The sequence below is a fragment of the Ruditapes philippinarum genome, unplaced genomic scaffold (genome assembly GCF_026571515.1).
Source record: "Ruditapes philippinarum isolate M1 unplaced genomic scaffold, ASM2657151v2 ctg331_1_1_1_1, whole genome shotgun sequence".
In the NCBI taxonomy this organism is placed as follows: domain Eukaryota; kingdom Metazoa; phylum Mollusca; class Bivalvia; order Venerida; family Veneridae; genus Ruditapes; species Ruditapes philippinarum.
The window spans coordinates 436,202-453,564 of record NW_026855427.1 but is presented as its reverse complement, the minus strand read 5'-3'; the positions used below and the strand labels follow the sequence as shown (position 1 = coordinate 453,564).

The 17,363-nt window shown below is 29.0% G+C and overlaps 1 protein-coding gene across 1 annotated transcript in view; it reads right to left on the bottom strand.

Moving 5' to 3' along the window:
* The window catches only part of LOC132743292 (innexin unc-9-like), a 114,640-nt gene extending 98,343 nt beyond the window's left edge, over positions 1–16,297 (bottom strand). Inside the window, exon 1 of the mRNA XM_060731830.1 lies at positions 14,536–16,297. Coding sequence (XP_060587813.1) covers positions 14,536–14,612 — 77 coding nt within the window. The 5' untranslated portion in view covers positions 14,613–16,297. The remainder of the gene's footprint in view (positions 1–14,535) is intronic.
* Positions 16,298–17,363: the final 1,066 nt, after the last annotated feature.

Below are 17,363 nucleotides of genomic sequence, written 5' to 3'. Positions count from 1 at the left end.
TGTTAACAAAAGCTTGAATAGATGTCGCTCAATTAAAATTATTAAAATTTGATATTAATAATATATTTGACACTTTAAAACACCATATTTTTCTTGATATTTTTTTAAAAATTGTTCGATGCACAAATTAATTGAAAAATTTAATGAAAGGTATTGATAAACATTTTGACAAATGGCTCAAGATTCAATCAGATAATGACAAATCAGCACTTTGCATAAAACATATGGCGATAGGGGAATATTCCATTAAACATAGCGGTTATCTCTAAATTAAATCTGAATTTCACGGATAAAATATATAAATATCGCTTCACTATGCTCATACTTGGTGATATAAAATTAAGAAGCACATTATATTATATCCCAAAATTTCATGACTATCGCAGTATAATTATAAATAGTTCAAAAAAGGTAATCGTCTATAAAAGAAATCTTATTGTACTGTCAAGGAATAGGTGAAATCATTATTGATTTACATACAGTACATATTATTAAGTCAACTTAAGCGGACATAAGACATAATACAATCTTAAATATTTTAGATATACGAACAAACAAAGTACGAACAAATAGTCATTTCACCTTAAGTAACGTGGAAGAATAGCTCTAAAGTTGGAATATTTGAAAATACGAATATTCACAAAGGTAAAATACTTGCTTTTGGTATAGAAGTGCATTTGTTTAGGCTTTGTCGTTATGAACTGTCTTATCAATTATGTGTTTTTTACAAGAAGCCATGAGCACGACCTTCTTTGAATTTTTTTATTGTAATGCTGGTGTAATTATTTGTCCAAGTTGCTAAAAGAAATAAAGTAAACTTAAATGATATTTCTATGTTAATCCCAACATTTTTCAAATAAGAAACATTATGTACTAGTAAAAATAAAACTTTACTAATCATAATAATATATAAAAAAAATTCTAATATGGCTCTATAGCTGATTTATTTGTAAAATAGATGTTTTTGTTTAGTTGTATTTTTACATGTAACAAAACTACCATTTACATTGTAATTTTATTTTGAATATATTTGTCGTTCTCCATTAACTTTAAAGATTAATATTTAACATGACATGCAGCCATTATTTACTATCTTTATGATAAAATGCTGATTATATTGATTACTAGTATTTGTTGTAAACCTTAGATGGAAGTTAAAAAGTTACAATTTAAAATTATGTTTGCACATTTACAGACGTACATCTGTAATACCTATAATCTAAACAAATACATCTGTAGGCATAACGCCTGAAAATTAATGGCATAGATGAGTGTCTTAAACACCTTTACCTTTGCATTAATTATTCATTCTTAGAAAAGTATCAATGTTTCATTTTCCTATTAGGAACGTCAATGGCACATTCTCTTTTGACATAAAATAAGAACTAATCCCTGTTTTTACAAGAGAAAACTTAATTAAAGCATTAATATTTAAAAGCGGTGTGCAGAGGCAATCCCTATTGATTCTGATAAACTTGCAAACAAGCTTTCTTGACTTATTGTATTTCATATGAAGGAATTTCGATTTGATTAGTGAAAAGAAAAAAATGAAGACTTAATTATAGGAAAGGTCACATTTATCGATACGTTTTCTTCAAATAATTCTCATTACATTGTAATTCATAACCAAACAAAGAAGACAAAACAAGCATTTACATACCAGTATCAATTTAAAGAAATGTACTGAACCCTTTGGACTTTAGGGACATAATTATATACGTTCAGGATTGTTTTTGACAACAGAATGCATTGTCGATTATACAGATTAAAGATATTAGTTTGTTTTAGTTTATTCATACACAACGTGTATTAGTTCCTATTCAATATTAATGACGTGCAAGGAAGTGTGACTGTCAACCGTGTTGAAACATTTTCATCCTTTGTCATATTGGGTCCTACATGAAGCATTCTTAGCAGTTCAATAAACAATATTAGCAAACTATCTCAAGAAACCAACAATGCATCATCACTGAACAGGAAAACAAAACAAAATGATAATAATAATAATAATAATAATAATAAAACATACGGTGTAATCATTATATTTCACTTCCTAAAGGGAAAGCTGTGTTTTAAAGATTATACACGCTCTATATTAGCATTATTAATGATGTGTTTAGGAGTATTTTTCGAAACATTCCGTCCTTTTTAAAGATGACGTCATTCCTGTGTCATTCGTTCTTAAATTATAATATTATTTGTATTATGTAAAATCATTATGTTGTTCAATTTGTTATATTCTGTATATACCCTTTCTAGCGAATATTTCTGTTTGTGAATAGTTCTTCACACATAGTGTTACCTTTTAATAGTTGAGCTACTGAAACAAAGAAAGCGTGTAGCATAAGTTATTAAAAATGTATACCACTTGACGTCATTATAACATAATTAACAAACATGGTTTGAATTATAGTTGTTGACATTTTATGAATACATTCAAAGGAATAAATGCCAATAAGCAAGATATGAACAAAAACAACGACACAGGTATCATATATTTAAAAGAATTGAAACATGTCTAGCACTACGTCAGTGTTAACAAAGAGGAGTTACAGTGCATGACGGGACTTTACCGTCACAAAACGGATTAAGTTAATGAATATTTAAAGAGATGGGACAACGCAAGCGTAAATCGTTAACAACATTCTTTAGAATGTCAGAGTCGCAACATTAACGACGGTGTGAAACATTGATAATCAGAATAAGCAAAGATCAAACTAATAATTCTCAAAGACTTGACTTCATATTTATATCTTTATATTAGACCGATCAGCTTAGAATTTAACATAATAGTGCAATCTTCATTTGAAAAAAATATAGAGACATTGCAATCCATAAATTAACAAACCTGTGTATGAAACAACAGTCTCTTCAAAGGACTGAGACAGTTTTCAAACGGGATGCCACGTGGTTGCCTAATCCGTTGAATAATTAACAATGCCTTCATAATGGCTGTGAGTTTTATCAAGCAAATGTCCGATACCTGTACGTTATGATCTATCATTGTTCCTCATGTAATATGTATGTCGAGAAAAACTAATTATATCGTAGATTCTTGTTTCAATGATAGAAAATATTCTCACAGACATTTCAACGTTCAATGCGGTGATTGAAATACATGGTCTATTTTTAGATTGAAAAGGATGACATGATGCAAATATCTGTGAATTCGTATTGCTACTTAACGGAAAATGTTTGATGATCTGCACAGTAACCTACCTATCACATCAACAGTTAATTTTCGTTAATATATCAAAATCTTTTCTTTTTTTAAATAAAATTTGAATAGAAATCTTTTTTCATTCCAGTTTACCAAAAGACAGCTTCTGTATAAAAACTAATATATTTAAAATAGGTAGACTTTTTCAATTTAAGATAGAATCGCTGGCAATGGAATATAGGTTTTATTTTCAATAAAGTGATATCAATAGAAACTTGTTTTTTGTGTATTTGCTTTTTCTTCAAAATATGTTAGCAGTTCTTACAATTAAGTAAAAATAGAATACAAAACTATGTTTCAAACAAATGATTTGATGTTTCTAACCTCAGATAAATCATTGTTTTCTATTGTGTATTTGTCATAAAAGTGATACAGATTGATGTATTTGTAGTTATTCAATAACAAAACAAATAAATAAAAATTACATTATAGATCTTTCACAGGTTATAACATCATACAATCCGCAAAAATAAGACCTATTAAATTTCAATATTCCAATGTATTTATTTTCAAGACGTTCACTACTTTTAATCGAAGTATTCGGATTATATATAGGGAAACGGTAAACAGAAAACTGACTTTCTATTACTGTTGCATTTTATTGAATGGCCATTTTTATCTTAATTTGCTATGCACTTTGTCAATACTGAGCATTTATCCCCTGAAAATTTTGAATACTCCTATGATTTAATTATCTATATCTATACGTTTGTTCGTGTATAACAACGCAAAATACTTTGGTACAAGAACTTATCTTAGTGCATTTAGACAAACGGATAAAAAGCCTTTATTTAAAACATTTCTACGTGCCATATTCGTGTAATAGGATTCGTCTGTTTAACTAATACATATAAATACCCAAAGTATCGTTTAGATATGTATTATATACCATTTATGGCATATTTAATATGCCTTGAAAGCAGATATCTAAACAATGAAAATCAGTCTGTGACATGAAAGTCTCCAAAATGCATATCAAGTTTTATCAGGGAAAATGGCCACTGAATTATTTATTATATTACGTGATTTTTTTTTCCATTTAAATAGAGAAACTACAAAAGGCATAACTTAGTTAGAGGTTTTATTTGTGCTTGGAATATCTTTGTTAGATATAACGATAGTTTGCATATCCATTATATGAGAGATTTGTTTCTCCCGACTGTAGTAATTTAGTGTTTAAATAGCGTACTAATGTATCATAATTTCACAAAAAAGAAGAAATAGAAGAACAGTAGCTTATAGAATTTACGGACCGGGAAATGGTTTTGCGTTAGTAAAAATATGATACTTAATTTACGTTATAATACTGTTAATTATAAATTTAACGATTATATTATGTTTCTATTGCTTTTCATCTGAAGCATCAGATTTTATGAAAATATGGCATTGTACCAAAAGTAACAAACGTTTTATTGACCATGATTAGATTTAAAATAGTGTAAAAATTGAATGGCTTTGATTCCCCGACTTTGCTTCCTTTCTGCGCCTTGTAATCTTTTCGTGTTTTTTTCCCCATTATATTACTCGTTTACAATTATAACATATTTACCTACAAAATCTAAATAACTCGGATGACTTTGTTTTACTAATATGGAATATTACTCCTCAAGTGTGATAGTTTTTAAAGTTGATATTCTAACTAATAAGCACAATTACTTTTTCGAGAAAACAGTATTACATATTGCATTTAACATTTCAATATTTCAATTTATTTTATGAGTTAGGAAATATTCTTAGATTTGAAAAAGAACAGACCTGTAAACATCGTTGTTAGCAGTTTTGATTATTCCCGTTAAAATCGTTCAAATGATATATCCCAAAAATATTTAATTAACCAATCGCGAGTAATTTCACTCCTAGGACAAGGTCTGTTTAATATCAGATTATGTGTTTTTCTCCATAAAAACGCCTATACTGTATAAGAAAATATCCAGAAGGACAAAAACTAAAAGGAATAAAGGCAATGCCCTTAAAATGAATCACCACCACAATCAATCACAAGTAAAGTTAATCTTGAAAAGTGAAATCACTCGAGAGCAGGTAAAAAGGGGGAAAAAAGATGAAAACTGCAGACTTGTTTCCCGTCATGACAGACTATAGGATGTGAGTAAAACATATTTCATGCTCCCTAGCACCGCCTTACGTAGCAATTGTCACTAGATATATTAAAATCAATAGATTCGAAATGTCAGAAAAATAAAAGTTCCCAATGTCTTCAAAGTCAAAAGTGGAAACTTTTACTGGCATGATTTTTAAACATTTTGTTCTTACGAAATACAGCCCACGTCACTTTCAGTTGCTGAGAAAGTGAACAATTTTCAGTTAAACATCTCAGAACTTATAAATAAAGTCGATCAAATATATTCTAACGAGACGGTGAAATACATTTAAACGGAACGAAGACACATTTAAAGTTTCTTGAACAATCGAGTAATACAGATTTGGATTTCGTTCATGGGAATCAATTCTTTTTTGACACATTCTAAGTATCAAATATTCATTTAAATGGGCTTTAACATTACCACTGCTTTGTAATACCTATTCCTTTTAACGTATTTTAGATATTGAATTAACAGATGATAAAGCAGAGCCAAAATACAAAATTTTGTTATTTACTCGCGAAAAGAGTTCCTTGTTTCTATTTACAACTTGGAGTACATACGGATCATGTGATACTATATATTTTTATATATTTATATATATACAACTTAAACAAAAGTAAAAAAGTAGTGCTGGTTTAATTAAGTCGCTGACAAACATAAAAACAGTGTAGCTAGCAGTTAAAATGTTCATAAATAAAGAAGAGTGAAAATCAATGTTCTAGACATAATGAAGAAACCAGATGTTACGATACAAAGCCGTCATTATGTCATCCTGAAACAGTGACGAGACAATAGAAAACCTGGTAACAATTGTACAGTTCATGCCGAACATATCAGTTCTCAGATGTTGGTTTTAATAGGAAATCATTAAAAGCAATTTGTGGAAAATTGCGGCAAAGATGAATTGGTAAAACATGAAAAATTCATAACAACACTATTTCATTCTTCCATAAAGTTGTAAAATATTAAAGCCTCAATATAAATGAAATGGATCTGAAAGTGAATTCCGCCCACGATAAAGAGATTAATATGATAAAATATGGTTGATTTAAGGCCGACATACATGTTACCATCACGTGTTTAAATTTAATTGCAGGTAATAAATCAAAAATACAATTCGTTTGATACGGACACGCGCGCTCGTGTGTGTGTGTGTCTTATACAGAAAAAGCTCCTCAAGCTAAAATTAGAAACTTGAAAACAATAATGTAACACAAATTTTCTCGTAAAACATAAAAAAGCAGCACTTCAAGTGTTCAATTTTAAGATATTAAGAAAAAATGGTAAATGGCTTTGTCATCGTGAAATGAAACAATTTCTTTGAAACAGCGCGGATAAAAAAGATAAAATCCATATACATAATATCTTAAGATGCAGTTTATACCACACCATTTTAATATTAAGCTTGATACATTGATATATATGGAAAGGAGAAAAGTATAAGAGAAATAGCCTTCGGAAAGATGAAAATTAAAAATTTGTTAGAAAAAAAATGGTTGAACATTTAGCATAATCACAAGCAATAGAAAAATCTTACACTGAACCTTTTGTACAAACTTAAATAATTTTAATCATTTAACGTATTTTGCCTTTTCTTATTATAAAGATAAGTTCTTTATTAATGACCTTTCTCAGAACTACCTCAATTGTTCACTTTAGATACCTTTTTTACAATGTAAATTCTTATTATGTATAATTTATATGCATGAATGCATTGTTATGATAACGTTGAGCTATATGCTATAAAGTCTTTAATATACACCTGTTCTGTTCTGTTACAATAATGCTATAAAGTCTTTAATACACTTCTGTCTTGTACTGTTACAATAAGTGTTTGCAAATTTGCTTTACAAATTAAAATTCCATTTCAGAAGTCAAACATGTGTTAAGGACCACCTCTGAATACAGATCACCCTTAAATAAAAGCCACTCTCAGACAGCCCTTCATTGATAGAAAAACAAGGTTAATCTCCAAATAAAGCCCACTTGTCTATAAAAGCCATGTTCAGTCTTTCTCTTTGAGTGTAATTTGTTTTCAAATTGACAAAATCGCAGTATTGCCACATGTAAAGTTACATTTTGATAAATTTGCATCAATTTGAAGAAACATACAAAGATGTTTAACTAAGTAGCGACTTAAATTTTAAATGATTTTCTTATTTTAGGCAATTATTTAGTTTTATAGAATTAATACAGAATTACTTAAGTAATGTATTTTAATGGTAAAGGTTTTCTTTGTAGATTTCACGGCGCCTGGCTTTCTATAATATTGTTAGCAATGATAGCGGGGTATGGCTTTGCAATGGACATTATAGTGATATTGACTGTCTAATGAACGTTGTCATGATATTGATCTTAACTATTTTTTATAATAACTCAAACAATACGGCGCACAATTTTATATTTGGCAATATTGTTACATTGTAAACAAACACAGAGTAAAATAAAAACAAACTGTCAGCAATGTAAACAAAACTGAAACGTAAAACAAATATATTGATTTCCACTCGTAAAATAGGATAATTTTAATTTTTATACAAACTTATGATACGCTAAGGTAGGGAGGGCGTTTGGCAATTACGACGTACAGATAGTCAAGGGTACACGCTCAGTGCCAGAAGACTGTAAAAGTATGTTTCTTTAGCTCATACATGATATATTTTACTGTGTGTTTGACACAAATTTTTAAAGAAAACAAGTTTAATTAACGTGAAGACATTTGGACGTAGCACTTTGTTAGGAAAATGACTGATACTGTTTGAAATGCCGTCGGAACTTGACTTAATAAAATTATTTAATCAATGATCAAATCTTTCAATACGTCATGAAATATTGCAAATATTAACTATATTACTCATATTCTAAAGGTGGGCTTTTATTGAAGAAATGAAAGAGAAAAAAATCATCTGAAGGCGTATCCAGTGTATCGCATTATTAGAAATATGAGATCAGAACCACGAATTAGCATTTTTGTGACTCACTTACTATTTCGAAATAATCATTTGTCGCTGACTCCATTAGACATATGGAAGTTGTTTCAAGACAGAAAATGTATGCATCATTCAAGGGTCCTTAACAAGGAACATGATCCGAGTTTTAATCAGTTTGTTCAGCTATTTATTAACACATCAACAATATATAAATGGACTTTACAACTGCTCTAGTATAACCATTGTGGTACATTTATAGTAAGGTCCCTGAGTACAACGGACAAAATCTTCAAATATTAAAGAAATATATTTTCATATTAAACTTCATTGAATTAATATTTAAATGTTATGTACTGGATATTTTATAACAGTGAACATGTTTACTACTTAACGTTGCTTGACACGGCAATATCATAATGCTACAGGCCTGGTTTGATACAGTTCTTTCAATTCTTATATGTAAATATGAGCATATGTTATTTTAAAAGTTTCATTCATATTTATAGTTTATAAATATTAAGTGCTGCTGTCACTAAGTAACCATTGTTGCAAGTACTTATTTGTGGGCTTTAAAAATGAAGTATTTATTTCAGTAAATACAGCTTATAATAAGCCAAGTTCATATTTGGACTAGATTAAGTTACATAGTGATCTAACATTAACAAACTAAGTTCTTATAAATAACTAACCAGTTTTAACTGTCATAGATTCCGTGAACTTTTCATGAGCTCGATAGAAACAGTTTTTAAATCAATCATTTAATAATATGATACTGAAAATTGTCAGGAAAATCCAAAAGTATTACATTTCTGTATTTGGAAATTAATTCTTCTTCGTCCATTCTAGTCATATACGACAAAAATGACATACAGTCTGGCAAAATAAATCAACCATTTCATAAAATAGCGGCATTTTTCTTTATGCTTTAATATTATACAAAACACAAAAGCCCATATGAGTGGCCCCACGGTGCCCAGAAGCCGGGTTTCTGCAAAAGGCTTTACAATAAAGACAAAAATCTTTCAACTCTTTTTCATGTGGTCTCTTGGGGATTCTTTAGATGATCCATTTTATAAATTGTGTCTACATGTACAGTCAGAAAATGAGAGAATAATGGGCATGGTTATAAGTGTTTAATCTCTTGAAACAAACTTAAAAAAAAGGCGGTGTCACATAGGATATACATCTTCTTTCTCGTCTACATTGCTGATGCTTTAAACACATGAACAAGGCAAGTTTCTGAATCAAATTAAAAGCATAAATAGTTGAGACAGACTCTGATGACATGTTTTGATTTGTGTGAAGTCTTTGTTTCCATAAAACTAAAATATTTTTTCGGTGAATACATACTGTTAAATTTCACAGGGCTTTAAGGTTGTATAGAGATTAGAAATGTAACTAGAATTTGTAAAAATATATTATTCAATATCATTTTAATGTTAATAAATTTCATAAATTAAAGATATACCATTTAGATATAAAGGTACTGAACACTTTTTAATATATAAAAGTTCATATTGTTATAAATTTACTTTGATAACCAACAATTTCACATCTATGGTCTTGCGTGGGCAACGAAGTTTTGAACAAAAAGGGATTGAACATAATAGAATTATTAATATCTTAAACACATACTGTTGCCTTTAAAGTCGTATTACAGAAGACAATTCTGTGCCATTATACTATATTTGTACAGACGATAATTTGCACGTTGGTTGGATTTTTCAGTCTTTAAAAGCCATAAATGAATGTGAAAATAATATATTATTCTCAGGCATGTTGATTCGCTTATATAACTTCGTGATATAAACTTAGAATCTTAAATAATTAAATATAAGGTTCTTGATAATATTTAAAATATGACAAAATTTGTTTACGAAGTCGAACATGAAACATTATAATCAATAATTATTATTCTATTTTGTTATATAATGATAGTTCTTGCTTGCAACTTACTAAAACTATTGTCGTTCCTTATGCTTAGATTAGTGGACACATGTATATCAGATAAAATGTGGGCAACTATGCATTTCTTGAGAAAGTAGGCCACAGTTTTATAACAAGAAGGAGGGGAAAATATGAGATTCTAGGATTTTTTTTAAAAATTGTTCGTTTCGTTGATCAGTAAGCTCAGACGAACAGTAATAAACAAAAATTGTGAGACGTATAAGTTATTGTTTAAATGGTCAAAAACAACATAAAGTGAAAGGCAACTTACAAGAACATTGTTCAAACGGTCAAGGTCACACTCCTGAAATAGATTTTGAATATGTTTTTACTTTTTTAAACTTAAAAAAAAATATATGGTTTATCATTGTAAAGCAGATTAACTGTTTGTCAAAATATACTGAAAGTATTACATCTAAAATAATGGCGTTTTTGAAATGGGACAGCTTTCCGTTATAAAAAATTAAAGTTTTGAGTGGTGATGATTAATAATCCAAACAACTTTGTAAATTTTAGAATATGTCAAATTAACGTAAAAATGGTCGTAAAAGTTTAACATATTATAAATTAGAATTATATTTGACGAAATCTGTAATCTAATGTATCTTTTTGAAATATTGTATATTGAATTGTTCTTCGCTTGCGCAGTTTGGAGAGTAAAAGTTTGCTTTAAGTGATTATTTTAAAGTCCCAAAAGTAAGGTTGTATACATATGAATTTGGAAATCGTCTATACTTAAACGGTGGAATTGTTAGAAACAAGTATCGTAAAATGAATTTACGGCGACTGTTCCCCTCCGACTTCATCAAAGACATCAGACGAACAACTGTAGCAATGTTTCTATTTTTCCTAGGATTATTATTAGTTGAAACCTAATCTATCAGGAGTAGTCGATTTGTAAATTACTTTCACGCAATGTAGTAGTTTATTCAAGATGGGATTATGATTATTAAAAAGAGAAAAGAAAACAAAGAAACACAGCGAAAAAAAAATGAAATCTGTTCTCCAGTGTAACATGTTCCGAAGGAATAAATTAATTTCTGAAAATTTCCCCTTTCTTCAATTTAGAGGCGAGAAAGCAAGTTTTGTTTTGTAATATTTGCTATTGATATCACTTCATTTACAAGCGGAAATTAAGTGTCATTGGCTTAGATTATGCATTTTTGCACCGTTGCTCTAATACGGTGGTTTATATATTGGGGGAAAATGGAAAAGTACAGTTTATACCATATCATTATCCCTGTACACTTTCATTTAGTTGTTACGTCAAAGTTATAAATGGAAAGTAGTTAATCATTTATTATAAATTTCAACATACATGTATATTCATTATTTTATAAATGTACGTACACACTTCATAAGCAATAGAAACAGAAGGCACAGGACTGTTTTGAAAATATTTGTTTTAGTTGTTTTCCCCTATAATGTAAATTTGTGTTTGACACTTAAATTGTAATTTCTTAGCCATAAATGACTGTTTTTACTTTTTGGGCTGTGTTACAAATTTTGTCATTAAAGAGAATTAAAGAAGCACTGCTTTTATTTAAAGATACAGCGTTTCGAATAAAAAGTTTTCATCCGGTAAAGTTACAGTTGTTTACAAGAAAACATTTTAATCTGCAATATAATATTTCATGTGATTTGAAACGTTTTAATGGGTTTAAAATTAGGTTTATTCTTAACTTAAAATAAACATTGCTCTCTTATTTTCTTTTAAACATATGTGCCCATTTATTTGTTTTTATAGGAAAACATCTTTCATTTGTTTGGACTCTTTTGATTGTAGTTTATAATAATTTCATGCGAAAGCTACATATAAATTTCTGCACGATTGTTTTCCGTAAAGGGAAACACTTCTGCTCAAGTCCTCGTACACTAAACAATCTATAAGAAACAATACTCAGCGTTTAAGAATGGGAATTTCCCAACTGGCCGACCATGTAGTTGCTGATAACTGATATTTATATGATCTCTTGTCATGTTGCATTTGTCATCTAAAATATATGTCTGTCATGGGGAGAAAACTGCAAGTGTGTTTTCTACTATTTTTAGACAGTGTATTGAATACACAATTATGTGTGTATTTATGCGTAATTAAGAAAAGAAATTGTGGTATTGTTGATCCTGTGCGTTGCGTTACGTTCTAATTTTAAACGACAGTGTATTTAATAATCATTTATCCGTACTTGAGATGAGAACATTATGTTATGCTTTATTTAATGATGCACACGTGAGTTATGCTTTACTATATGACAGTGTATTGAATAATCATTTATCCGTACTTGAGATGAGAACATTTAATGATGCACACGTGTGTTATGCTTTACTATAAGACAGTGTATTGAATAATAATTTATGCGTAAGTAAGATGAGAACATTCGATGATGCATCACGTGAGTTATGCGTTATTTTAAGACAGTGTATTGAATAATCATTTGTGCGTACTTGAAATGAAAACATTTGATGATGCATGCACACTTAAATAAGTTAATTAATTGAATATTTCTTTTCTTATTTTTTTCTCTTTGAAAATAGTAACTAGGATACAGTTATGTGTTATTTTTTACACTTATGTTTTATACATAATTTTATTAAATATTTGGGCATTCAAGTTTCATTTGCTCCTTCCAACAGTGTTTTTACGGGTTAAATTTCACGAAAACGAAAAACTCTCGGCATTTTCTTGAATGTCTTGGATTTTTTCAAGGAACAAAACAAGACAGTACGTTTGAAATAAATTTGTAACATATGAGAACTACGAGTTAGTTTTTATGATTTAAACTACAGGGACATGATTATTTATTAAGTAATGACTTTGTCGTATGTATTTATGTACTTCATTATAAGTAATACTTATATACTGGGCGGTGTATTAAAAATGGTTATATTACAAGCGAGTTGTATAAGCAATTAGGTTATATTACAGGTCAGTAATATTTGAAAAGTGATTATATTATATGCTTGTCGTAATTAATAATTGGTTATATTGCATAAATATACTAGTTGTGTTAAAATGTTGCGTAAAATGAAATTGGTTATATAAAAGACCAATTATATAAAAATAGCAATATTTGAAAATTGGTTATATATCAGGCCAGTTGTATTGAAAATTGGTTTTATAACAGACCAATTGTATTTGAAAATGGGTTATAAAACAGACAAGTCCTATCTGAAAATCGCTTTAAATTTCAACAAAGTGAATCCTTAACTTTACAAGACGTTGTCATGTATTGGTATTTCCATAGTTCAATTCTTTAAGAGAAAACTTGTCTTAAGAATTTCAGGACTTCCAACGGTTAAAGAAGAATCAGCTTCTTGACAAATTAGAAGTTTAAGTTTCGTGACAAAATTGTAAACTTAAAACAATTGGATACGGGCTTTTTCTAATTTGTCTGACTAAGATTACTTTTGTTGAGCAGATGTTGTGCCTGTTGTCACTTTTTTCTGCTGTTAAATTATTTTATTGTGGAGATTTTTTTCACAGAATTATTTCGTTCATGACAATGCTCATTTTCCCAGCATTTTCTTTTCGACTTCACGTCTTGTTTCTTTTCAGATATCTTTGTTTTGTCAATCAATAAATCAAAGAATAAGAAAATGAAAAGGCACAAAATAGCAAAATGTTGTACATGCATCAACTTCTTATTTTTTCCAAATCAATGACATGTCTAGTTTCATTTCAAATTATTTTTTTCGTCAATCAATAAATTAAAGATTAAGAAAATGAAATAGCACAAAATAGCAAAATGCTGTATGTATAAACTATTTTTCCCCCAAAATCGATTCTTATATATGAAATTAATTATATATGTAACTGAATACGCGCTATTTACAATATGTTACTTAAATACAGTTGTATCTGTTTGTAAGTTTATAATGAACAAAATCGATTTTGCAATTTTAAGAGAATCAGGCCAGCTGGTGTCATTTTAGAGTTTCTTCAAATTATAATTCGATGATATACAACAGAAACGTACAACATAAAATCAAATAAAAAGCTGTTCTCACAAACCTATGAAAATATTACTTTACATTTGTTTTCAACTTTTGAAAAGCTCCGTTAACAAAATCAATGAATATATGAAATAGTTCGTATTTATTTCACTTACTTTATTTTCGATAATAATTTTTAAAAAAGAAAAAAAATCTATATAATATTGTATTGGTTGCGGTACCATTCCAATTTGGCACTTGGTACCACTCCTATAGGGCAGTTAGCAATACCAATCTTTAAGAAAAGCTTTACAAAGCATGTTTGAGTTAAAAACTTCACTAATTTTAAAAGTTTGATCGTAAGGTAATAATAAAAATAATAATAAAAAAAGATAAAACTTACTTCGAATACTCGTGCATGTCGACAAGCTCGACCCGTAATCTTTTACTGAAAGCTTTCCAGTTCGGAGTAAATTTCATCCAATTCCGTCCAATTAGATCATGTAAAAACTAGAATATTATGATCAACTGTTTCTTGATAATATACAGAACTATGCTAATAGTAATCTGATCAAGGAAACTAATACTAAAATGCATAAACAAACAACAGCCTGTCAATTTGCTATGTCTTCAAATAAGGCACCGCATTAAATGTTAATAAAGTGAATATGTCTATTTTGACTCACAAAATACAGTTTGCATAAAAAAGCGATATAATACACTTTAAAAATGTTTCCAAAATTGTACGTCTCTCTTGTTCGCCAATACGAATTCTACGAAACACTTCTTGTTTGAAGTATGTTTGTTTGTTGTTTTCCCTTTTTCAAATTTACCGTACAACTATTAATAGTAAATTTTTATGTGAGTACATCATATTTTGTTAAACTTTAGTAAATCTTCTCTTGATTAATAACATTTAATAAATCCTAGAAATTATTTCATATAATGTTTTTCATGTATGGCAGGTGCATCGCTTAATATCAACACACCTAGTTTCTTATTACTGCATCCAATTTTGAGCAAAACTGCAAATATGTTATTTTAAAGTTGTTTTCAGAAACATTCACTGCCATTACATATTCTTGTCGTATTAATAAAGTAATATACGAAGATATTTGCTAGGTCATAGCAATGTAATTTGATAAATTCCTGGCAATTCCTTTAATTTCCGGTTTTGCAGTTTCATTGTAGAAAGGGAAAGAACCCTCTTACTTCTGTTACACAACAAATTAAAAATATATTAAATCTATAAAAAGTCATTCAGCACGCAATTAAATAAAAATCCATATTTCACAAGAAACTATTTTTTCGCGCATCATTCACTCAAGCGTTCCGTTCCTATATTTAGATTTCATGATCATTAAAACAATTCACCTGTCACAGATTTCAATATCCAGAAATAACAAGATTGTTTGGTCTTAAGGAAATAAGAGCAATACATAAAACTGCCGCATATATTTAAGAATACCTAAAGATTCACTGTATTTTAATTTTCCGTTATTTATTCTTTATACCTTAATCTCGACTTACTCGGCAATGATAGTAATTCTAGACTAGTTCCATAAAACTATATTCGTAAATAAGTGCACAGTCTATACTTGCCAATATAAAACGTTATACCGTCGATAATAGCCGCAATTGGACATACAGAAATGGAAAGGCGAATAATTACCGCTTTGGTTGAATATCATGATAATTGATATTCAATATATATAAAAACATCCATTCCATAAAACAGAAATCACGTATGTTGACGCGTATTCGATTCTTTGCGATCAAATTCAAAACAAAACAATGTAGTGCTTGCTTCTAAATAAACCCGATAGTTGCATACACGATACTTAATTCTCACGTCCTGAAATATCCTATTATAAATAAAAATCCCTACCACTGGCGTCCCGTTTCGAAGCTATTAATTTTCCAGTGCTTCCATATTTTTATTGATGTATCCTTTTAGTTATTTGAGAACAAGCGAAGGACAAACACAAAATGTAAACCGGTCCATTGAAGAGTTTTAACTACAATAGTGTTTCGCTCGAGTAAATGTCCCGTATAGGATAAATTTAGTGGAATCGTTTCAGATATTTCCCATGTGTTTGGGTTCATGTTAGAAACAAAAGCGGAAAGTAAACCAATCTATTCAATAGTTTAAACAACAATACCGTTTCTCTTAGAGTCAATGTCCATGCAAAACTATTTTCCTCTTTTTTTGCAGATAGTTTAAAGTTTTCTCACAAAAGCGTTGATGTAATGCCGATTGTTAAATATCGATAAAATTTTCCCCTTAAAGACAAAATGCAAGAAGTTGAATGTAAAATTATAACCGTAGCATATCAATAGTGGCTTCATTGAAATCAATCGGTCATGGAGAAAGAAATTCTGAAACTGAGATAAAAACTGTTATACTTTATTAAGCTGTAAAAACTCTTAGATGTCTATCTTTTCATGAACTGCATTAGTTAATTGGTTAACTGAAGGCGTATGAAATACTTGATAATGTAAGTTTTCTCAGAATTCAATATACAAAGCATCTAAGAAACGTTTATTTCACTGACATAGATTCTGATTTAAAGATTTACTGTTCAATGCAAGGACATATTGAAGTTCATATGTTAGCAATTGTTTAATAGATTTTACAATATGTAAGATTAGCTATAACATGCAAAATATTATAGCTTTATTGTAAAATCCGTATTATATAATTTAGATTTGTTTAAATGTACAACTCAATATTTAAAGTGACATTAAGCTCATTGTTCCCTTGTCAAGTTGAGTTGAATTGACCAATGTATTACTATTATAATGGTTATTGATATTTCCTTTGACCACGTGAGTTTTTTATAGTCCATGCGAAGTTAAATTTGATTTATAAAATTAAAAGAAATTTTGGCAAAATGTAAACTTATTTTGACCTCACTATTTATCCTTGGATGGGCATAAGTCATTTAAATATATGTATATGTGTACAAATTTAAAGTTGCTTAACATCTCAAAGAAGGAAACGTTTTATGATATTTCATTCTGTTGTTTAAAAAAGTATAAAAAAATACATATTATTGATTTCACATAAAAAGCCGTGAAGATCTCTTTTTGTCTTTCCCGCCAAGCTTTTTTTACTCATTTAGCAAAAGTATCATTACATGTACATCACGTGATCGTTACATCATTAAAACATATTGATGATGTCGTTTAATTTATTCATAGTACCTTTACAAAACCCAGGAACTATCG